This window comes from Molossus molossus, unplaced genomic scaffold (assembly GCF_014108415.1).
Source record: "Molossus molossus isolate mMolMol1 unplaced genomic scaffold, mMolMol1.p scaffold_m16_p_11, whole genome shotgun sequence".
NCBI lineage: Eukaryota > Metazoa > Chordata > Mammalia > Chiroptera > Molossidae > Molossus > Molossus molossus.
In genome coordinates, this window is record NW_023425346.1 from 8,177,792 (window position 1) to 8,203,366 (window position 25,575).

Sequence of the window (25,575 nt, forward strand, 5' to 3'; positions counted from 1 at the left end):
GGAATTGAACTCGTGACTCTCTGGTCCATGGGCCAATGCTCTAACTGCTGACCTAAACTGGCCAGAGCTTAAATATATTTTTTATTGATTTTATTTAGAGAAAGAGGAAGGGAGAGAGACAGAAACATAGATATGAGAGATAAACGATGAGCTGCCTCCCGCATGCCCCCCACTGGGGATTGAGCCTGAAACCCGGGCATGTGCCCTGACCCGGAATTCAACCAGGACCGCTTAGTCCATGGGACGATGCTCAATCCACTGAGCCACAGCAACTAGGCTGTCCTGGGTTATTAATCATATTTTCATTTGCATAGTTGTCTATAGTTTATATACCAGGACTGTCTATGTACTGCTGGTTTATAGACGTGTCCTTGAGCCTGCTCCAGTCTGACTGGCTGCCTTCACTGCCTTATGCTTATTGTATAAGCCTGGCATCTCTATTATCAACCTGGAGCTTCACCTCTTCTTTCTGTGCAGGTGTGTCTGGTGTTTTTTTGTAGACCATTTTTCATGGTTTCCTCTCTCATTTTAGCTATGCATATCCTCCCATAGCTTTTTCGGAAAAGATGTGGAGGAGACTTTCTTTGAGTCTGAGAATATCTTTATCTATTTTGACGTTGCTAGTTTGTCAGGTTTTAGAAATCTAGGTTGAAAGTCATTCTCATCCACAATGTTAAAACTAATGCCCATGTGTTCCAGCTTCCAGTGTTTTTACTGAGAAGTCCAAAGTCATTCTGATTCTTCATCCTATGTAGATAACTTTCTCTTTGTCTCCAGTGTTTGTCTCTGAAACTTTGGTAATGAGTCTCATAGAGACTATTTTCGTTGTACTGTGTACTTGCAGGGCCTTTCCATTTGGAACCTCATGTCGTTTGGATCCGGGCAAGTTTTTTTAAGTTATAATTATTTATATTTGTAAATATAATAGTTATATTATGACCACTTGGACTAGTTTTCTGATACTTTTCTCCCATTTATAGCTTCACAGTTTTGCTTTGTCTTCTGTGAGATTTTCTCAAATTAATCTTCCAACTATTCTATTGGATATTTGGTTAAAATTTTTTCCTTTTTGTTTTAATTTCCAAACTCTCTTTTTTGTTTATCGTATATTCCATTTTTATAGCATTCTATTTTATTTATTTTTAATTTTAATTTAAATATTTTTGTTAATCCTTACTGGAGGATATTTTTTCCATTGATTTTTAGAGAGAGTGGGAGGGAAGGAGGGAGCAGGGGGGAGAGAGAGAGAAAAAAAAAATCTATGTGAGAGAGTCACATTGGTTGTTTGCCTCCCACTTGAGCCCCAACTGAAGCCTGGGATTGAACCTGCAACCCAGGTATGTGCCATTGACCGAGAATGGAACCTGTGATCCTTTGGTGCATGACTGACGCTTTAACCACTGAGCCACACTGGCCAGGGCAAGTTTCTTTATTTTTAAATGAGAGCTTTCTTATTAAAATATTTTATATACTGTAATTTTTATAATTTACCATATATCTTTTAAAATGAACAATTTAGTGGTTTTGGTATATTCACAAAATTGTATAGCCATTACTACTATCTAGTTTTAGAACTTTTTTATCACCCCAAAAATAAATCCCATATCCATTAGGAGTCACTCTCCATTCCTCTCCATTCCTTCCTTCCCTCCAGCCCCTGGCAACCAATAGTCTTTTTAATTATATGGATTTGCCTTTTTTGGACATTTCATGCAAATAAAATGTAGTCTTTTGTTGACTTTCTTCTTTCACTTACCATAATGTTTTCAAGGTTCACTTACATTGTAGCATGAGTCATTCAAATTTCATTGAATGTATGTATATATCACATTTTGTTTATCTGTTCTTCTGTTGAGGCATACTTGTATTGTTTCCACCTTTTGTCTATTGTGAATATGCTGCTGTGAAAGAGGCTGTACACATAACTGTTCTAGTTCCTGCTTTCGGTTCTTTTAGGTATATACCCAGAAATGGAAGTGCTGGGTCGTATGGGAATTGTATTTAATATATATATTTTTTAATCCTCACCTGAGGACATTTTTGTATTTATCTTCAGATAGAGTGGGAGGGAGAGAGGGAAGAAGAGAGAGAGAAACATCAGTGTGAGAGAGACACATCGAGTGGTTGTCACCCACACAACCCCAACCGGGGCTGGGGACAAACTGCAACCGAGGTACGTGCCCTTAGCAGGAACTGAACCCGGGACTCTCTGGTCCGTGGGCCAAAGCTCTAACCGCTGAGCAAAACTGGCCAGGGCTATTTAATATTTTGAGGAGCTGCCATACTGTTTTTCATAGCTGCTGCACCATTTGTGTTCTTATACATCTTTGCCAACAATTGTTATTTTCTGTTGTTTTGTTTTGATAATAGCCATTCAATGGGTATCTTTCTGTCGTTTTGATCTTCATGGAATTTTTATAGGACGTTTGTTGAAAATCAGTTGACCGTTAATGTAATGTAAGAGTTTTTTCAGTAATCTCAGTATTATCCCTTTGATCAGTATGCCTACTCTAGTTACCACCACACTGTCTTGATTAATGTAGCTTTGTAGTAAATTTTGAAATCCAAGTTTTTTGTTCTTTTCAAGATTGTATGGCTATTCTGGGTGTCTTGCGTGTCCATATGAATTTTAGGATGAGTTTACCAGTTTCTGCACAGAAGGGCAGCTGGGATTTGGTAGGAATGGAATTTGTAATGAGTTTGGGAAATAGTGCCATCATAACAGCATTAAGTCTTGAACGTGGATTGTCTTTCCATTTCTTTCAAACCTTTAATTATTTTCAACACTTGCTTAGTAGTTGTCAGTGGACACGGCTTGCACTTTTGTTAAATTTATTTCTATGCATTTATATTCTTTTGATTCTATTTGTAAGCAGATTTTTTTTTAAACTTCAGTTTCATATATTACTAATGTGTAGAAATATAATTTAAAAAATTGGATCTTGAGTCCCACAGCCTTGCTGAACTCTCTAGTTCTAATAGTTTTGTTGGGGACTTCTTGGAAATTTTATATACAGATAGGTCATCTGCCAATAGAAATCCATCCTCCCTCCCTCCCTCCCTCCTTCCGTCCGTCCCTCCGTCCGTCCGTCCGTCCCTCGGTCCGTCCGTCCCTCGGTCCGTCCCTCCCTTCGTCCGTCCCTCCCTCCCTCGTCTGTATGCCTTTATTCTTCTTTCTTGCCTAAAAACCTTGGTGAGCCCTGGCCGGTTTGGCTCAATGGTTAGAATGTCGGCCTGCGGACCAGAGAGACCCAGGTTCGGTTTCCGCTAAGGTCATGTACCTCAGTTGCAGTTTATCCCCACCCCGGTTGGGGTCGTGTGGATGGCAGCCACTTGATGTGTCTCTCTCACATCAATGTTTCTCTCTCTCCCTCTCTCCCTCCTGCTCTATCTGAAGATAAATGCAAAAAAAGAATAGTAATAATAGCTACTATTTAAAAAAAACAAAAACGTTGGTGAGAAGGGACAACACTGTCTTATTCCTGATCTTAGAAGGAAAGTTCAGTCTTTCACCATTCATTTTGATGTTAGCTGTGGATGTTTTTGTTTATGATTTTATGAGGCTGAAGAAGTTCTATTTCTAGGTTGTTAGTCTTTTTATCATGAGAGGATGTTCGATTTTGTCAAATACTTTTTCTGCATCTATTGAGATTATGTTACTTTGTTTTTATTCTATCGATATATTACATTAATTAAATTTTCAGATATTAAATCAACCTTGTATTCCTGGGATAAATCCCACGTGGTCATGGTGAATAACTGTTTTTACATGCTTCAGGATTCACAAGGAATAATGGTCTGTTCTTTTATTGTGATGTCTTTTTGAATTTTTGGTGATACTCATAGAATGAGTTGGAAAGTGTTTTCTTTAATTTTTAGTAATATTTATATATCTATCACTATATATAGTCTATTATATATAGAGATCTACGTCTCTATATCTATCTAAATAGACTTTATTTTTAGAGTAGTTCTAGATTTACAGAACACCTGACTGGAAAGTGCAGAGAATTCCTTTCTTCCTTTCCTCCTCTCCGCAGTTTCTCCTATTCTCATCTGGACTTTAAAAGCCTTTGTGAAGAATTGGCACTAATTCTTGTTTTTTGTTTTTAGTATGTTTTTATTGATTTTTTTTTTAGAGAGAGAGGAAGGGAGAAAGAGAAACATGGATGTGTTAGAGACACATCGATCAGCTGCCTCTTGCATGCCCCATACTGGGGATTGAGCCCACAACCCAGGCATGTGCCCTGACCATGGGAGGACGCTTAATCCACTGAGCCACACCAGCCCGGCCCTTGTTTAAACATTTATTAGAATTCACCAAATGTGAAGCCATATGGGCCTTTGCTTTAGGGGTTGTGTTTTGATTACTAATCTAATGTCTTTTGGTATAAGTATATTAGGATTTTGTTTCTTTTTGAGTCTAGGTTGGTAGTTTGTGTCTGTCTAGGAATTTTATCTAGGTTATCTAATTTTTGACACACAGTTGTCTATGATGTTCTCTTGTAATGCATTTTCTTTTTTCCTAAGGACAGCTATAATGTGTCTTCTTTCATCTTTTAATTTGAGTCTTATCTTTTCTGGTCATTCTAGCTGAAGGTCTTTTCAGAGAACTTACTTGGTTTGTTGTTCTGATGTTTTTCTGTTCCCTTTTTTATATATTTCTGCTCTAATCGTTCTTATTTCTTTTTTATTGTTTGGTTTGCTTTTGCTTCCCCTGCCCCCTTTTTTAAGGTGAAGGTTACATTATTGATTTTTGAGATCTTCTGTTTTAAGATAGGCATTTATGCCTATACATTTTTCTGTAAAGAGTTCTGTTTTAGCTGCATCTTGAAAGTTTGGTATATTATACTTTCATTTTCATTCATCTCAAAGTTTATTTTCTAATTTCTCTTTTGATTTCATCTTTTTTATTGCTGACATTATTATAGATGTCTCCCATTTCCCACTCCCCTTTGCTCCCCTCACCCAGTCCCTGCCCCACCCCAGGCCTTCACCACACTATTATCTGTGTTCATGGGCTGTGCATATATGCATATATGTTCTTTGATTAATCTCTTTCTGTCCTCCCACCCCTCTTCCCTCTGAGGTCTTTCAGTCTGTTCCATGTTTCCATGCCTCTGATCCTATTTTGTTCGTCAGTTTATTTTGTTCATTAGATTCCACATATAAATGAGATCATGTGATTTCTCTTCCTCTGGCTGGCTTATTTTGCTTAGCATAATACTCTCCAGGTCCATCCATGCTGTTGCAAAGGGTAAGAGATCTTTCTTTCTTATAGCCTCATAGTGTTCCATTTGATTTTATCTTTGACACGTTTGTTATTAAGGGTGTTTTGTTAAATTTATACATTAGTTGTGACATTCTCATTTCTGTTTGCTACTGATTTTTAATTTCAGTCTATTGTGTCATAGATCGTAATTTCTATGTTCTGTGGTTTCAGTCCTTTATTGAGGCTTATTTTTTTGGCCTAGCATGTGGTCTGTCCTGGACAGGGTTCCATGTGCACTTGAGAATCTGCATTTTGTTGTTTAGTATTGAAAAGTGCAATATTGAAGTCTTCAGGTAATCCTGCTGAATTATCTATTTTACTCTTCAATTCTGTCATTTTTGCTTCATATATATATATTTTCCATTTTTTGTTCAGATAGAGTGGGGAGGAGAGAGAGAGAGAGAGAGAGAGAGAGAGAGAGAGAGAGAAACATTGATGTGAAAGGGACACATCGAGTGACTGCCACCTGCACGACCAACCAGGGCCGGGGAAAAACTGCAACCGAGGTACGTGCCTTAGTGGGAACCGAACCCAGGTCTCTCTGGACCACAGGCTGACTCTCTTAACTGCTGAGCCAAACTGGCCAGAGCTTGCTTCATATATTTTGGGGCTCTGTTCTAAGGTACATATAATTGTTATGTCTCCCTGATACATTGACCCTTTTATCATTGTAAAATGTCCCTCTTTGTTCTAGTAGCAGTTTTTGTATTATATTTTCTGATAATGGTATAACCATTCTAAGTCTCTTATAAGTACTGTTTACATGGAATATATTTTTCCATCCTTTTACTTTCAACCTCTGTGTCTTTGTATGTAAATGAGTCTCTTGTAGATAGCATATAGTTGGGTCTTGTTTGTTTATTAAGTGGGACAATTTTTGCCTTTTCAGTAGAGTGTTTGTTTTTATTTAATGTAGTATTGATAAGGTAGAATTGCTATTTGTGTTCTGTGTGCCATGGTTTCTTTGTTTCTCTGTTCCTTGATTATTGCCTTATTTTGTATTAAATGGGTATTTCTACTCATTTAATTTTTTTTTTTGGTACGTGCCCCTATCGGGAACCGAACTCGGGACTCTCTGGTCTGCAGGCTGATGCTCCAGCCACTGAGCCAAACCAGCCAGGGCCCATTTTACTTTTTTCACCGTTCTTTTTTTTTGTTTTCTTTCGGAAGTTCTCAGTGTTCTGGGGATTTCAATAGACAATTTATAGCAGTCTAGTTGGATTATTACACTTAGTTTCAGTATTAAAAACTTTATTCCTACATAGCTCATTTTTCTCTCCTGTCCTTTGCTGTCCTTGTCACACAAATTACATCTTTGTACCTTACAAGTTTGCCAACATACACAGTTTTGTAATTATTGCTTTATGTAGTTTAAAGTTATGTAGGTCAGGAAAAGAGTTAAAAGCAAAAAAGCACATTTATGCTATTTTTTATATTTATGTATATTATTTTACATTTACTTTTGTAGTCTTTTTTTGTTTTATCCTCACCGGGGATATTTTTTTTATTGATTTTGAGAGAGAGAGTGAGAGAGAGAGAAAGAGAGAGAGAAAGAGAAACATTGATTGGTTGCTTCCCTCACACATCCTGACTGGGGATCGAACCCACAACCTAGTTGTATGCTGTGACTGGGAATTGAAACCTCACCCTTTGGTGTATGGAATGATGCTCCAACCAAGCCACCGGGGTAGGGCTGTACACTCTAGTTACTTTTACTGGTGTTCATTATATCTTCATGTGGATTTGGGCTTTGTATGGTATTCTTTCATTTCAGTCTGAAGGACTCTTATTTTTTTTATCTAGGAGTGTTTTAAGTTTTTCATTTTTCCCACCACAGAGTCTACATGCACTATATTATATTGGTAGTATGGTTTCATTTAAAGACCCAAATATCTGGTTCAGAGAGCATTCTCTGCTTCATTTTTGAAGGATAAATTTGTTGAATATAGAATTCTTGGTTGAGATTTTAATTTAAGGACTTTGACTATGTCATCCCACTACTGCCTGGCTGCCACTGTTTTTTATGAGAAATCGGTTACTAATTTTATTGAGGATCCTTGTATCTGATGAGTGGCTTCTATATCGTTGCTTTCAAGATTTTCTTTGTCTTTTTTTTTTTTGTTTGTTTTTTTTTTTAATCCTCACCCGAGGACATTTTCCCATTTTTTTGTTCAGGTAGAGTGGGAGGGAGAGAGAGGAACAGAGAGAGAGAGAGAGAAACATCGATGTGAAAGGAACACATCGAGTGGCTGCCACCCGCACGACCAACCAGGGCCGGGGACAAACTGCAACCGAGGTACATGCCCTTAGCGGGAACCGAACCCGGGTCTCTCAGGACCGCAGGCCGACGCTCTAACCGCTGAGCCAAACCGGCCAGGGCTGTCTTGTTTTTTTGACAGTTTGCTTATCATTGTCCAGGTTAGGATCTCTTTAACTTATCCCATTTGGAATTTATTAAAGCTTATTCTTTAAATGTATATTATATTTAATATAAAATTTGGAAAGTTTATGGTCATTATTTTTTCACATATTCTTTCTTTTTTTCTTTCTTCTCTGCTGGGATTCCCGTTATGTGTATGTTATTGGTATGTTGGTAACGTAAGAATATGATCTCTTAGGTGCTATTCTTTCCTTTTTTTCCCTCTGTTTTTTCTTCTTTTTTTTCTCAAACCAGGGTATTGTCAGTTGACTCACATTTAAGTTTGCTGCTGCTTTCTCCTGCCAGCTCAAATCCATTGTTGAGTCCCTGGTAAATTTTTGTCATTATTGTACTTTTCATTTCTAGAATTTTTACATGATTCTTTTTATGTTTTCTCTATATATATTGATATTCTCTATTTGGTGGTACATTGTTCTTATACTTTTCTTTAGTTCTTTAGTATTTATTTCCTCTAGTTTTTTACAATATACTTATAATAATTGGTTTTAAATATTCATCTGGTTCAGTCCAACGTCTGGGCATCCATTAAGGATAGTTTCTGTTGACTGATTTTTCCCTCTGTGTATGGGCTATATTTTCTTGTTTTTTTTTTTTTTTTTTTCACATGTCTCATAATTTTTTGTTGAAATTGATCATTTTAAATATGTTGTGGCAACTTCAGAAATCACATTCTTCCCCCCTCCGCAGGTTTGCTGTTGATGGTGTTAGTTGCTCATTGCTTATTTAGTGACTTGCCTGAACTAATTCTGTAAAGTCTGCATATTTTTGTTGTGTATGACTGCTGAAGCCTCTGCTTGGTCAGCTTAGTGTTCAACTAATTATTGGACAGAGGTTTTTGTTAAATGCCTTCAACCACTATGTCTCTCAGCCTTTGCTGAAGCGCCCTCTGTGTATGTTGGGGCATGCTTTCCATGTTCTGGCTGGCAGTCAGGCCATGCATCTCTGCCTTCCCCTTTACTGCTCTCTTGTGCAGAGCTTCAAGGTTAGCCAGAGGTGATACAGCACCTTCTTGGGTCTTTCCTGGGCAGGTACCCAGCCTTGCTCATACGTGTGGCCCCCTAGTTTCCTAGAAATATGTCAGAGCTTTTCCGAGTTGAACATCTTATTTTCCAGTTTTTCCTTGTAAGCTCTTTGGTCAGTGTCTTGGCTCCAGTTGTTATTACCATCTTAGGAGCTGCCATAGGAAGCAGTTGTCCCTGATTTTTTGATCTTGGTGGCTTCAGGATAAAGGGTCTTGCACTGAGCATGCTCTGAATCATTTTAAAAAAAGACAAATTTTGTGAATGGGGGATTTCAGGAGATGCCATACAGGTCAGATAATGACAGTTCTCTTGGAATGGGGATTTTTTTTTTTTTTTTTAAGTACAATTTCCATTTCATTTTTTCCAGAGAATTTTTTGTCAGTCCTTAAGGACTTAGCTCCTTACATGGACTTTGCTGGAGGTTGTGGGGCAGCACCTGCAGGTCAAAATGGGGGTGTTTGGTCCTTCGGGGTTCATGAGGACAAATCCTGACTTCTTGCTGTGAATGGCTCAACTCACACAGAAATGGAGTTTCACATACATCTTTGGAAGCATAAAAGCAAGGAAGAACCTTGCTTAGTAAATGCCCCTAATGGCTGTGGCCTCTACTGTGTTTTGAATGATGAACTTCTTCATGCCCTTATCCTCGGACATGCATTGGCATAGTTGGTGCAACAGATAGGGTGCACGGGCCGCAGCCTTTTCTCTGGCACTACTGTTGTTCCCCCTCTTCTTGGTCATTTTGGAAGCAAGGACCGAGAGGGGCAGAATGGGAATTTTTACTGAGCTGCAGACTTGTTCAACTCTTTCCTGGGGCTGCGAGGCCGCTGGTTTTCAGACTGCTGTAATTATGAGGCTGTTGGGTTTTCAGCTGGTAAGTTGGAGATGGACATAGGGCACAGGAAAACAATAGAAAACTTGCTATTCTTACCAAGATTCAAACGTTTTTCTTGAGGCATGATCCTCGGATGGTTGTAAGCCTTTACTTAATTTCCAGAATTTTGAAAAATGTGATTTTGCCAGATTTGCCGAGTTCCTTATACTGCCATTTTTGAAGGGCTACCTGTTTGCTTTTGTCATTTGCATTATTTTATCTCTTTGGAAGGAAGTATTGGTGACATATTTTAAAGATTTTTCGTAGTCTCTCCTTTTCTCTAAGTTGGGTATGTGTTTGTTCATGTCGGTCTCTCTCTCTTTTTTTTTTTTTTTATCCTCACCCGAGGACATTTTTCCATTTTATTATTCAGATAGAGCGGGAGGGAGAGAGAGGAAGAGAGGGAAACATCGATGTGAAGGGACACATCGAGTGGCTGCCACCCGCACGACCAACCAGGGCCGGGGACAAACTGCAACCGAGGTACGTGCCCTTAGCGGGAACCGAACCCGGTCTCTCAGTACCGCAGGCCGACGCTCCAACCGCTGTGCCAAACCGGCCAGGGCAGGTCTCTCTTTTTCATGTTAGAATCCTTGCTCATATATTTTAGAATGGTTGTCTGGGAGTAGTGGATTAAAAAGCCTTCACCTGAGTGTACAGGTGAAGTTTGTTGACTGTGAAGTTACTAGTATTTGTTTCTAGGAAATCATTTTAAATTTATATTTTAAAGTATTCTAGGAAGGGATAATTAGGTCTGAATCCTGTAGTAAAATAAATGAGAACTAGATTGAAGAATTGAATATGAAATTCAGAAAAATCTGCAGAAAATGATATTGATAATTTGTCAAACTAGTAAAGAAACTTACAAAACAAATTTGGGTTCAGAGGGTAATTATTATTTATGTATTTAATGTGTTTGAACATGTAAAACTCATCATTTCAGACTTGTACAAATTGACAGGTCCCAAGAGAGGCATTTTCTATTGCTGCACTCAGAAGTAGCAGACAAAAGCCATTCCGAAGGGATGCTTTGTTGGTATTAGACTTGTCAGGTTACTGACCCCTTGAGGTGGTAACTGATAGGAGCCATTGTATTGGCCTGAGTGGAGATTGAGGCAGCTAGTCAGACAGGCGTGTGAAAATAGAAGGAAAGGCATGCCTGCCTGAGGGATTCTGAATTAAGGTGCAGTTGCCAATAACAGTAATCTTTTTAGCAGTCTCCTACCTAGCTGTTTGGGCCTGCCAGTTGTGGGTAATGTGGCCACAGCGTGCAGACATTACCACAGATAGATGATCTATAGATTGTTCCACAGTTGCCACTGGTAATGGTGAATTAGTCTCCCAGGAATGGAGGAAATAATTGCCCCCTTCCAGTAATTTCAGGAACAAACAGACTAGTGGTGAACCTTGTCCCTAACTTGCAAATTTGCAGGCATGCTCATGTCAGAGGGTGTAGTTGTGACACAATAAAATGGTAACTTGGTCAGGGCATGCCCTGGCAACCTGTCTAATGATATTATGGGCTTTTTAAGCCATTGGAGATCTTGGCTACTTACAAAAGGGAAGGTGATGGAAACATAAGATTCATTCTAAAGCATCTTTTCAGATCATTAGTAGCCACTGTATTTGAAAGTGAGTGATAATTTTACTTATATCTGGTCTTGAGATCACAAATAGATTTGTATTTTAAAGGCCAACTTTGCTTAATTGGTAGTAGCTGCCTGGAGTAGCTTTGAGAAAGAATCTAAGGCTACATCTGGACTTAAATGGAAAGATGGGTCCAAAAGATTATTAGTATCTACCATGGAGTGGGAAGAGGGAGAAGTATATCAGACTAGTTGATCTTTTGAATTTTACCTCTATATGCTGACGTGTATTTTTTACTTTCCTGTTGGCTAGAATTCTAAGTAGAACAGAATGAAGTAGAAGCTATAGAGAGTAGGAACTTCCCATATTCAGCATCTAGCTAACTCTAACTCTGCAAGTTCAGTGAACTAATGAGTGAACTGAGACCCGAACGATTGAAATATCTGGTTTCCGTAGTGATGGCAGGGGACAGGATTGGTACAGCTCTCACACAGATATCACTCTCCTGCATGACAGTGTTTGGTGTGTACAGAATACTAAAAGAATGTAGTTCCCATCTCTACCCACAAGGAGATTTCAATCTCATGGTTAAAATGATGAGAGCTTGTGTGACAGGATGGTTTGTAAGAAAGTGCTAAACTTTCAAGTTTGGTCTCTGAAATGGGTGGCATAGGTTTGAATGCAGAAGTATATTACCTTGGAATCTTAACCTTTATACTTATTGAAGTGTATCTGTGTTTTGCTTGGGAAAGCCTCTTTTTACTTGACCCCACCCCCACTCCAATTTTTCTCTCATGTTTGGTGTCACTAGGATGAAATACTGAGTTTTGCTTCAATTTAAATGTCAAGGTGAAAATGATCCACTAATTAAAAAAATAATATTATGTTGATTTTTTTTAAAGATCAGTCACAATGTTTGTAGAAAAATTATTTACAGCGTTGTTGGTTTTTTTTTAATCCTCACTGGAGGATATTGTTCTATTTATCTTCAGATAGAGTGCGAGGGAATGGGAGAGACGGAGAGGGAGGGAGGGAGGGAGGGAGGGAGGGAGAGAGAGAGAGAGAGAGAGAGAGAGAGAGAGAAACGTTGATGTAAGAGGGACACACGACCCTGATCAGGGCTGGGGACGAACCACAACCAAGGTATGTGGCCTTGGCCAGAGTCAAACCCACGACTCATTGGTCCACGGGCTGAGGGTCTAACCACCAAGCCAAACTGGCCAGGGCTATAGCATTTTTAAATTAAGCACCAATCACAGAAAAGAAAAACCTTTGTAATATTAGAGCATTTTGAAAATCTTTATCCTAAGTAATCAGCAGAATCTGCTTAGAAAAAAGGAGAAATACACTCTTTTCGTAATGTATATACATTTTATGTAGAGTAGTAAATTTAATACAGTGTCTGAGAGCATGGGCTCTGGATTCTTACTGTCAGGGCGGGAATCTCCACTGTATCATATATGCAAGCTAAGGTGGGGGGTCTTGATTTCTTTATCTGTAAAATGGGGATGGTAATAAGGCTGTTATAAAGGTTAAACAAGATCTTTCTATGAGAGCCCTTAGGTCAGTGCTTGACCTTACAGTAAATACTCAGTTATTGTTGGCTGTTGATATTATTATTGATGTAGTTCCTGTTTTTGTTATTAGGTGGATTTGTATCACTGATTTTTTTTGTGTGATGATTAATAGTTTTTACATATATATATTTTTTCATTAATACAGGTTGAATGTAATATTTACAAAATTTGATGAAGTCCAAAAATCTGGAAACATGATACAGTCTGCAAATGGTGAGTAGAAAAAGCATTTTTTTTGCCTTTCCAATTTTATGTCAATAATGCTTATGCTATTTCTGAGCAGCTGAATTTAGTATCTTGATAAAGATTTCTAGGTCTCAAGGCTTAACTTCAATTTACCCACTTTCCAAGGCCAGAAATTATGGAGTTGTCATTGATACTCTTTTATAACCTATCTTGGGTCCATCATCTGATCCTGTTGGCTTTACTTTAAAAATACATCTAGAACCCCAGTGATTCTCACAGTAACTGCTACTCTTCTCTTAGCGGAAGCCGTCATTGTACTAACCTGAGCTTTTGTGGCCTCCTAATCAGTATCCCTGCTTATACTCTCTCACAACACCTAACAGCTGTTTTTCACCTGGCAGTCAGAGTACTCCTTTTAGAACGCAACTTAAGTGATGTTAATTCCCTATTCAGAATCCTCCAGATGTTTCTTATCTCACAGAGACAAGAATTCAATGGCTCGCCATAGCTTACCAGGCCCTGCACGCTCTGGTGCTGATCACCATTCTGATGAAATTTTGGGTTGTTCTTCCCCAAAGTTCTCTTGGCTCTCAATCCATTGGCCTTGATAATTTTGAGCATTCTAAGCTTCTGTTTCAGGGCCTCTGTGCTTATGAATCCTTCTGCTTGCAACATTTGCTCCTTCTATATCATGGCCGTCTTCCTCATTCCATCCAGATCTTGACTGTAGTATTGCTTCATTACAAAGGCCATTCTGAATAGCACACCCAATTTTCTAAGGGAACTTTCTGGCCCTCAATGTACTTGATTTACCTTCTTAGTATGTAACACTACAAAATATTTTTTTATTCATGAGGGCAAAAACTTTGCTTTATTCCTTTCTTTATCCTTAATGCTTCAGCAAGTCCCTGGCATGTGGTAGGTATGCAATAAATATTGTTGAATAAATAAAATAATAACTGAGACTTGAAATCTGACCTATTGTTTCCATATTTGTATTCCTTTTACTGTAATTTGTGATGATATTTGAGGACAACTGGGTAATTCTTGTGATTACAAAAGGAGAAGAAAAGACAAGAGTAAATTACTATATAAATAAAGTCATCAAAGAGACAATTGCTAACAAGAACTTTTTCATAGTCTGGATACCTTATTGCATCATAGCTATTTCAAAATTGCTGGGGACCTTAAATCATTGTGTAGTTTTCAAATTTTGAATATCTTGAGGCTCTAAAGAAGTTTGAGTGATTTCTCTCAGAGTGATATATATGTAAAGAAGAAGCAAATTCAGGTCTTTTGACTTAAATTTGCTGTGTACCTACCATTATCAGTCAAGAATTTGTCTTTAGAAGGCATGTTGCTTAAAGTGTTCTAAAAATGCTTTTATTAATTTCCTTATTTTCTTTTCTAATTCCCTTTATTTCTTTCTTTTAAGCATTTTTTACTTTCCATTTCAGTTGACATGCATTATATTAGTTTCAGGCTTACAACCCAGTGACTAGACATTACATACATAATAAGTGATCATCCTGATAAATCTCCTACCCATCTGACACCATACATAGTTAGTAGGCTATTATAGACTATACTCCCTATGTTCTATTTTATATCCTCATGACTATTCTGTAACATCCAATTTGTACTTAATCCTTTTACCTTTTTTGCCTATCTCCCCAATCCCTCTCTCATCTAGCAGCTGTCAAAACATTCTCTGTATCTGTTAGTTTACTTCTGTTCTGCTTGTTTATTTTTATTTTTTTAGATTCAGTTGTTGATAGATATGTATTTATTGCCATTTTGTTGTTTATATATATATATATATTTTTTTTATCCTCACCCGAGGACATTTTTCCACTTTTTGTTCAGATAGAGCAGGAGGGAGAGAGAGAGAGAGAGAGAAACATCGATGTGAAGGGACACATCGAGTGGCTGCCACCCGCACGACCAACCAGGGCCGGGGACAAACTGCAACCGAGGTACATGCCCTTAGCGGGCACCGAACCCGGGTCTCTCTGTACCGCAGGCCGACGCTCCAACCGCTGAGCCAAACCGGCCAGGGCTGTTTATATTTTTTATCTTCTTAAAGACGACCTTTTAACATTTCATATAATACTGATTTGGTGGTGATAAACTCCTTTAGCTTATTCTTGTCTGGGAAACTCTTTATTTGTCCTTTGATTCTAAATGATAGCTTTGCTGGATACAATAATCGTGGTTGTAGGTCCTTGCTTTTCATTACTTTGAATATTTCTTGCCACTCCTTCTGGCCTGCAAAGTTTCTTTTGAGAACTCAGCTGATAGTCTTATGGGTGTTCTCTTATAGGTAACTAACTACTTTTCTCTTGCTGCTTTTAAGATTCTCTCTTTGTCTTTAACCGTTTGTATTTTAATTATTATGTGTCTTGGTGTGGACCTCTTTGGGTTGATCTTGTTTGGACTCTCTGTGCTTTCTGGACTTGTAGGTCTGTCTCCTTCACCAAGTTAGGGAAGGGTTCTCTCATTTTTTTCAAATAGATTTTCAATTTTTTTGCTCTTGCTCTTTTCCCTCTGGCACCCCCATAATGGGAATGTTGGTGCGCTTGAAGTTGTCCCAGAGGCTCCTTACTTTGTCCTCATTTTTTTCGATTCTTTGTTCTTGTTGCTGTTCTGATTGGGTGTTTTTCTTCCTTATATTCCAGATCACTTACTTGATTCTTGGCTTCATCTACTCTATTGTTGTTTCTTTGTAAGTTATTCTTCATTTCAGTTAGTGTAGCCTTCATTTCTGACTCTTTTTTATGCTGTGTTTTGAACTCTGTATTTAGTAGATTGCTTGTCTCCATTTTGTTTAGTTCTTTACCGGGAGTTTTGTTCTCTTCTTTCATTTGGACCAAGTTGCTTTATCTACTCATTTTGGCTACTTCCCTGTGTTTGTTTCTGTGTTTAAGGTAGAGCTGCTACATATCCCAGGCTTGGTAGAGTGGCCTTATATAGTAGGTGTGCTGTAGGGTACAGTGGCACAGCCTCCCCAGTCCCCCCAGCTGGGTACTCAAGGTGTGTCCCACATGTGGGTTGTGCACACCCTCCTGTTGTAGTTGAGCCTTGATTGCTGTTGGCACATCAGAGGAAGGATTTATTCCTAGGCCGATCAGCTGCAAAAACTAGCTGTGGCTATTGACCACTGACCTGTGACTGCTGTGGAGGAGCAGCTGTGCAGGGGCCCACTCCACAGTATAGGACTTAACTTCTCCAGGGTTCTGGTGTCCACTGCGCCTGCCCTTGAGTGTGTTGCTTGTGGAGGTGGTTGGGTGGTGGTGTTTCGACATCTCTAAAGCTGTCCAATGGGTGCGCCGGCTCTGGGGTCTCCTAGGAGGTATAGGCCAAGGTCAGATACCACCTGTGTTCTGTCTGGGGCCACCCAGCATAAGCTACAAAGTGATCTGCAGATGGTTGCTACTTGTGCTGGGTTTGGAGGTGCCCGGGCAAGGCCAAGGTATGAACCACGGCTGGCTGCTGCTAGTGCCAGGGCTACTTAGCTAGAGGTACATGGCATGCTGAGGCCAGATGCTACTTGTTTGAGAGATTTTATGAAAATCTGAAGAATGATCCAAGACAGTCCATTTGTATGGAAAAGCCACATACAATAGCTTGGGTGGCCTGAAAGTTGGTTGGAACGGGAACAGAGAATCACCATGTCTGGACAAACAGTGTGAGCCAGGTTACTGGAGATTCAGATATGGCGCCCATCTGCCAGCTCTGTGTGGGTGTGGGGGGAGGAGGGTGCTCATCAATGGAACAGTAACCTCTGCCAGCACTTCTATCTGGAAGAAAGCTGCCCCTCCAGCTCTCACCCTGAAGCTAAGCAATTCAATTTCTCCCCTATATTTCTGGTGCCTTTCAAGCTGCTGCCCTAGGGCTGGAACTCAGAGTGAGTCCAAGTAAGTCCGTGTGTGGGCCCTTTAAGAGAAACTATGTGGGATTCCAGCAGCCTCTGTCTTTCTCACTCTCAATCTCTGCTGGTTTTTACAGCCAGAAGTTATGGAGACTTCTCTTCCTGGCTCTGGAACCCTGGACTGGGGTTCCTGGTGCCAGGCTGGGACCCCTTGCTCCTCTGGGGCACCTCCACAGCTGAGATATCCCTCCTGATTTTTATCAGCCTCTCATGGGTGTGGGACCAGCCTTTTCATGGTGGGACCCCAGCCCATTCCTTATCTGCACCCCTCCTACAAGTCTTGATGTGGCTTCTTTTCTAATTCCCTAGTTGTAGGACTTCCATTCAGCTCAATTTTAGATGGTTCTGAATGATGATTGTTCTGTAATTTTGATATGGTTGTGGGAGGAGGCAAGTACCTTGTTTACATACATTGCCATTTTGACTGGATTATTTTCTTACATGTTTATAAAAACAATATTAAAAGAAAAAAATAGTATTAACCTTAATCCATTCATCACCAGTAAATCAGTTTGCATTTTTTATATTCTTATATAATTCATTTTCCTATAGTTGTGTAATTTATATGTAACTTTAAACATGATATAATTTCTGTACATTATCCCCTACTTTTATGTGTGCTTTGAAAAAAGTACCATTGGTATTGCTGGGATGAGAACTATGGCCTTGGAGTTGTGCTCCAGTGATGAATGGGCTTGATGGTATACATAGGTAGGGCTACCCAGCTAGTTGCTATGCATGTTTTTAATTGTTTTCATGTGTATTTGTGTTATTTGTATGGTTTACCAGTTCAAAACTTGTTGACACCAAGGTATAATAAACTGGGCAAGGATGTAGTAGTGGTGGCAGAAGAGTAAGTTTGTGCTTCATAGCCCGTGTTATAACTGTGAAACAGTGTCCTTATGATGCTGGCCTTGGGGGAGTAGGACCACATTCATATTGGAGGCCTTGCCTAGAAGAGAGAGAAAGTGTTGTGTATAACTTTAATGAACATGACTCATATGGTTTAATCATCAAGAATACCAACATCTTTTGGCATTGGGTGTGTCACAGCAACATTTTATTCTAAATGTCGAGGTGTAAATATTACCTCCAACTTTCTATTTTTGTGGGATATGTGTGTGTGTGTGTGTGTGTGTGTGTATGAATATGTGGTATATGTAGGGGTAGGTTAGAGAAGGAAAGTAGTTCTTTTAGGCATCTATGTTGAAACATAGCAGATGGTAAGGAAGCTTTCTTTTAAAACTTACTAGAGGTCTATAATTTTAGCTTTTTTATTATATTTATGTAGTATTAATATTTATTTATTTATCTATTTATTTATTTATTTATTTAGATCCTCACCTGAGGATTTATCCCCCCTATTTATCTTCAGATAGAGTAGGAGGGAGAGAGGGAGAGAAAGGGAGAGAGAGAAGAACATCGACGTAAGAAGGACACATTGACTGGTTGCCTCTTGCACAACCCCAACCAGGGACGAACCATAAACCGCAGCCAAAGTACATGCCCTTGGCCAGAACTGAACCTGTGCCTCATTGGTTCGTGAGCCAGTGCTCTACTGCTGAACCGAACTGGCCAGTGCTGCAGTATTTAGTATTTTAATTGTTAGAGCCAAAATATAATAACCTAAAGGCATATGTATAAAGATTTCAGAATTTCTACCCCAAATAAGCTTGATCTCTACAGTAACTTTGAGAGACCAGTAAGATGTTAAATAGCTGTCATAAACCAAAACAGCTACCTGATTTCCTTCTTTGCTAGAGTCATTAAACATTTAGAAAGCAGAGAGAAACCACAAGTAGCAATAGATAAATCCCATCCCCCCCTCCTGAATTTCGTATTTTGCCCAAAGACTCCCTGAGCAACCATTTTTTGTACTGTTCTGGACTTAAGACTATTGAGTACTTTACTTTCTCTCAATCCATTTTTCCTCTGTTTTGTCCATTTTGCTCTGTATACAGCTTACCTCGCAACCTTGCTAAATATTCTTATTAGTTTTAGGAGTTTTTGTTGATTCCTTGAGGTTTTCTGCATAGGCGGTCATATTTGCAAAAAAAGGACTAGTTTCATCTCTTTTAGATATATAGACTTTTTATTTTTTCTTGCCTTATTGCACTGGCTAGAACTTCCACCACTATGTAAAATAAGAGTGGTGAGAATGGACATCCTTGACTGGTGTTCAGTCTTAAGTTTTATGCTAACTGTAGGTCTTACTGTAGATGTTCTTCAGCAAGATGAGGCAATTCTCATTTATTCCTGTATTTTTTTTATCACAACTGAGTGTTGGGTTTTCTTTATTGGAAATCATCAGCATATTATAAATATTGAAATATAATTCATCCCCAAAATTTACTTTTTTAAAAATGTTTTTTTTTTTTTTATTTTATTTTTTTAGAGAGAGAGGAAAGGAGAGAGAGATAGAAACATTGATGTGAGAAACATTGATTGGCTACCTCCTGCACGCCCCCCACTGGGAATCGAGCCCAAAACTGAGGCATGTTTCTTGACCAGAAATCAAACCAAGACCTCTCAGTCTATGGGGTGACAATCCACTGAGCCACACTTGCTGGGCCAAAAATTTCTTTTTAAAAGTATATAACCCATTGATTTCGTTGTATATTGACAGAATTGTGCAATTATCATCACTATCTAATTCCAGAACATTTTCATCACTCCTAGGGACACCTACACTCACCAGCACTCCCTGTTTCCTCCTCTTCCCAGTCTCGGACAGCCTACTTTTCTGCTGTGGATTTGCCTGTTTCGGATATTGTATATAAATGGAATTATACAATATATGGCTTTTGTGTATATGGCCTCTTTTACTTAATATTTTCAAGATTTGTTCATATGGCAGCATGTACCAGTACTTCTTCCATTTTATGGTCTTTTATTTGATGAGCACTTGGATTGTTTCTACCTTTTGTGTATTGCGCATAATGCTGCTTTGAACACTCATTTACAAGTTTATGTTTAAACACTATTTTCATTTCTTTTGGGTATATATACTTAGAAGTAGAATTGCTGGATTATAGGGTAATTCTATGTTTGACTTATTGAGGAACTGTCATCCACAGTGATGCCCCATTTTATAGTTCCACCAGCAGTATGTGAGGGCTCTAAATTATCTTCATCCTCTTCAACAAAAAACAACACAGAATTTAAAATATTCTTCTTTTAAAAAAAACGATAGTTATCTTAACATGAAGCATTGTGGCTTTGATTTGCATTTCCCTAATGACTAGTGATGTTGAGTATACTTTCATGTGCTTGTTGACCATTTATAGGTTTTTTTTTGGACAGTATCTCTATTCAAGTTCTTTGCCCATTTTTAAATTGGTTTGTCTTTTTGCTGTTCAGCTATAAGAATTTTTTATGTATTCTGCATACAAGACTCTTATCAGGTATATGATTTACAAACACATTTTCTCATTCTGTGGGTTGTCTTTTCACTTTCTTGGTGTTTAAAAGTTTTTAATTTTGATCAAGTCTAATTTTTCTTTTTTGTTACTTGTGAACAACAATGCTCTTTTGAATAAGAAATAAAAGCTCTGGATTTGAGTTAAGTTGAAAGGAATTTTAATGTAATAGCAATATTCTTAGGGAAGAAATGAGTTTCATCCTAGGTTATATCTCTTGACATACTCAAAATTGTGTTTTAAAATGTGTAAGATATATAAAACCTAGGGACTTAATATTTTTAAAGTGTAAGAATTGTGACTAAATCAGCAACCAAAAAAAGCAGCTGAGTAGCCATTAGTCTTGTCTGTAATACAATAAGTCATATTCTAGTGGTTCTTTTTTGTTGCTAGGTTACCTGAAGGCCTTTAAGCTCTGAATGGCAAGAATAAGGAAGTTAAAATATGTTGTTTTATAGACATCTCACTTTTTTCTTTTCCATCTCCTTGAAGCAAAAATTAGTTTTTTCTTCCATGAGTTTTGAAAGCAAATTATTTTCTGTTTAAGCTTTTATTTTTTATTTTTAATCATGTAGATATGCTTATGTTCATGGGAGAATTGGATTTTCAGCATGAAAGAGCCAGTAATTATAGATTAGCCAGTGCCCTTCATCTGCAGCCACTTAATAATCTTTAATTAGACTTGATTGAAGTAAGGCCCATGGACATTAATTTGGTTAAATATGCTCATTCTTTTGAGTTTAGTAAGGAAAACTAACATGTTTATGAGGAAATAATGAAAGTATGGTAAATTTATGAAAATTTCATAATTTGTAGCTAAAGAAAAAATATTTATTTGCTACAAAATATAAACTAGATAATAGATAATTAGAACATTATTGGTCTTTGTACATGAATGTATCTTAGGATATCATTTTACTGCCAAATGCATCCTGCCTAATTTTTTTAACTAAAATTTTATAATTTGAAGAATGTTAGATATCATTTATAAGTTGTTGGAAATGAGGATTACTTGTGGAAGTCCGAAAAAAAGTACATCTGAATTGTTGCCCAGTGTAGCTAGGACAGAGTGTCAATGTAAGAAACATCCAAACCTGTAAGAATTTTTATGAGTTTACTTGAGCCAGACTGACAACAGTTGCTGGGAAGCAAAATCTCAGTGGATTGAGAAAATGCTCCAGGGAATGGCAGTTTTGCACCTTATTTTATATATTACAGTCAAAGGAGGAGGCGTGAGAGGGTTACATGAAATTCATTGGTGGTAAATTAGGGAGGTGGGAGAAAGCAAAGTGGGGTAATCTCTGGGATTGGATATATAAAGTAAAATGAAGAGACAGATACTTCTTTCAGGTTGGTGGGTATAGGATAAGTAACAGTTAACATTACAGAACATAGAGATAGTAGTATTCAGAGGAACAAGATAGCAATAAGGGTCTCTGTGGTCTGGTGGGAGATTATGCCCTGAGGAGTCTGGGAAAGGGATTTCTCAGACATTCCAAAGGTGTGTTATTGTAGATGCAAAAAGATAATAGACAGGCTCACTTCAGGTAAAGACTGACCTTTGTCAAGGATGATACCAGCCTAGGACAGAACTACCTCCCATGACTTGCTTTTAGTTAAGAAGTTTGAATTTCAGACCAGCCTGTATGGTTACTTTATGTCTCGTGAGTTTGTAAGGCCCACCATGCAGGCCTCCCCTGATCTGTCAGGTTTAGTATGTGGCATTTTAAAAAAAGTGAATTAAAAATTTTTTTACTAAGCCAGGCATTTATTATTTTGCATAGTCTTTAAAAACAATGCTGATAATGGTTTGCTACTGCCTCCCATGCTTGTTTACTGAACTCTGCATATTACAAGGTTAGGGATTCTGGTTCAGTATCTTAGGAAAGTGTTTCCATAGTCACAGATACAGGGGTAATCTGCAATAAAGCTGGCAAGTGTGCTGTTTTAAGAAGACCACCTAAAGTAGCCTGGACGTGACTGTTTCTGATACCAGCTTAAGCTGCAGCTTACAGCTTGCTTTCTCTTCTATGTGGAAGTAATAATTGTCTTATTTTCTTTTTAAACTTACCTTTATTGTTGAATGTATTACAGCTGTCCTCCCATTTTCTTCCATTGACTCCCTCTTCCCTGCTGCTTCCCATCTCTTGCCTTCCCCATACTATCGTCTGTGTCCATGGGTTATGCATATATGCATTAAGTTCTTTGGTTTATCTCTTCCCGCCCTCCCTCCCCCCTTCCCTTTGAGTTTCCTCAGTCTAACAGCCAATTTGTGCTTCCCCCCAAATCTGGCAATTAACAAAAAGTTCTGCGGCTATGAGTCTGTTCTGCTTGTTCATTGTTTGTAGATTCAGTTGTTGATAGATACGTATTTATTCCCATTTTATTGTTCATATTTTTGTTCTTTTTCTTCAAGAAGACCCATCAACATTTCATATAATACTGATTTGGTGGTGACGAACTCCTTTAGCTTTTTTTTTGTCTGGGAAACTCTTTATATGTCCAGCGATTCTAAAGGATAGCTTTTCAGGATAAAGAAATCTTGGTTGTAGGTTCTTGCTTTTCATCACTTTGAATATCTATTGCCATCCTGACTGGAAGTCGAAGTAATATTGCTTTTTGACATTGTTCTTACTTAAGGTTTATGTTAGTAATGTTCTTATGTATTTTCAAGGAGGAAAATCAGATAGTTTAAAAAATATTTTTTAATACCAGTTTTAAAGATGGCTGTCTTGCCCTGGCTGGTTTTGTTCAATGGTTAGAGCGTCAGCCGAAGGACCAAAGAGTTGCAGGTTTTATTCCCGGGGAAGGGCACGGCACCTTGGTTCTGGGTTTGATCCCTAGGCCCAGTCGGGGTCATGTGAGAGGCAGCCAATTGATATATTTCTCTCACATCATTGTTTCTCTCTCTGTCTCTTTATCTCACTTTCCCTCCCTCCCATCTATCTAAAAAAAAAAATCAATGGAAAAATATCCTCAGGTGAGGATTAAAGAAATAATAATAATTAAAGAAAAAAAAAAAAGAAGGCTGTCGTTATATGAGTCAAGTCAGACAGAGAAGGTTCACCTCCCACCTACCCACCCTCTCCTTTCCCTTTAAAAATATCCCTGTTATATATAGTCTTAGGCTTTTATTTTGGAATAGGGTGCCGTTGTCATTGGTGCTAGATCACACTGAAGAAGTTGTGTGGGTGGAGAGTTTGCTGATGCTTAGGTTGCTGTGAGTAGATTTAGCTTTCAGAGCGCTGTTTTTATTTGTACCAAGATCACTGACAAACATGACTGTTGGGAAAGGTAGGCTCTTCTAACACATTCTGGAATTTTTAATTTTACTGTTTAGGAAATAAAATATTTAAACATTTAAGATTTTGTCATTGCTTTGATAAATACACTTTGTGGCTGAAACTTAGGAAAATAATTGCTATGAATATTTGCTTTTAGGCAGGAAAAATATTGTGAAACCTACAGATACGTTCATGTAACCTTTGAGGACTGGAGGGGAAGTAGGTACAATAAACTGGGGTTGCTTTGTTTTGCTCAGTCTCTCTTGATTTCATGTACTTTTCATTTCTTTCTACTCTCGTGTTCACAATATGTGGGTTATGATAATAAATTACTTTGCAAGATTAGTAAGTAGAAAGTGTCTTCAAAGGAATTTAATGGCTAGAAATGTCCAGTTTTTCAGTGGTGGATAGAGGAAAAGCACAGGTAATTATAGCAGTGAAAGGGTGCTGCCTCTCATCTTGAGAATTATTTTATAAAATTTGTCCTTCCCTTTTAAAGATCTGCATTTTTAAAATGCAAAAATGGAACCAAAAAACTGTAACGAAAGTGTTGTTTTCAAAAAACCTTATTGATTAGCCTTCAGTCTTTACACGGAGGTTTTGCCCATGTGTTACAGCGTTGAGATGATTTTGAAAGAACTCCTTGAGAACCAGGTTTGTGTTTGAAGGAAGATTGCACCTGATGTGACGGGAGCACCCTGCACCACTGTCTTGATTTCCTGTGGGATGGTCTTCCTGGCAGGCTTTTAATTTGTTGTCTCTGAAGGATATTTCCATACCCTGCAACTGAAACAAGATATAATGCCAAAGATCCTGCCACTAAACAGGTACTACACTGAGTAAATTTGCTCTGTGTTTATTTTGTAGGGGATTGCAAAAACTAAATTTGGTTCATTTTGCTGAAAATGGTCATATTGGAAGATGCCGCATTTCTGTTTGTTAGTTATATGTTTATGTTAGGAATTTAAAGCATAGAGTGATAGTGTTCCTTTTCATTTCATCCCTCATGATGTTATTCTGTAGTCAGGCTAAGCTGCTGTGGAAAATCAATACCTGGCCAGGACAGTTAAATAATTCATGTTTTGAAGTGACCTCTTTCAGAACCATTCATTTGAGGATTTGAAAGTGTGTCTCTTATAACTAGCATTTGTCTTAGCTTGTTGTATTCTACATTGCTTTTTAAACAACATGGCAAGATAATTATGGAAGTTGACTAATTTATTAAAGGCCATGGAGAGAACCTTGTGGGTTCGAGTTTAAAATAAAAACTCTTTTTCACTTGATAATTCCTTTCAGATTACCTATTTAAAATACAAGCCTAGAAGCATTGGTAACTTTTATCCTAAATAGCTGCAAATATAGTAGGAAACAGATTAAAAGCTGTTTCTTATAGTGGTGGCATATTTGAATTTTACTGTATCAATCCATGATTAATAAATAACACTCTGCAAAATACAGTACCAACTATTCTACCCCAGTCGTGTGCAGAGTATTTTAGTATTTTCAAAGCACTTTTCCTGAATATCTTTTGTCTGTCTTTGTTTTATGATCCTCATAGCAGCCCCATGAGGAGGAGGCAGGGCAGCTTTTAAGCAGGGGTTTAAGGTTTCAGGTTTTCTCTAATTGCTTGGTGGCTGGACAGAGAGCAGAGCCCTGGACTTTGTCTCTTAGACAGTCCTCCTTTCAGCAAACCCTGTGGTCGAGCTCAGTGCTTCCTCTCTCCTGTTGGGATAAAATCTCGGCTTTGTTTGATTTTCAATCATTGCCTTAGGGAATAATTAAAAAATAAAAGCACTAAGATTATTGAAACAGGCACTAGGTTTAGACACTGGAAATGTGATTTTCCTAATCCGTTGTTTGCCCAGTTAATAGGGGGTCAGGGGAGGCAATTCTGGGAGAGGAATTGTATTACAAATATGAGTTTGTTTTTAAAATCAGTTTGGTATTGTTGGAGGGGAATGTTGCAGGAGAAGATGAATAAGG

General features: G+C 38.2%; 1 protein-coding gene across 14 annotated transcripts in view; it reads left to right on the forward strand.

Moving 5' to 3' along the window:
• Window positions 1-25,575, forward strand: part of CLASP1 (cytoplasmic linker associated protein 1) — a 279,036-nt gene that overhangs the window by 113,206 nt on the left and 140,255 nt on the right. For all 14 annotated transcript variants that reach the window (XM_036253618.1, XM_036253629.1, XM_036253619.1 and 11 more), the window contains exon 8: window positions 12,918-12,985. In XM_036253618.1, coding sequence (XP_036109511.1) covers window positions 12,918-12,985 — 68 coding nt within the window. The remainder of the gene's footprint in view (window positions 1-12,917; window positions 12,986-25,575) is intronic.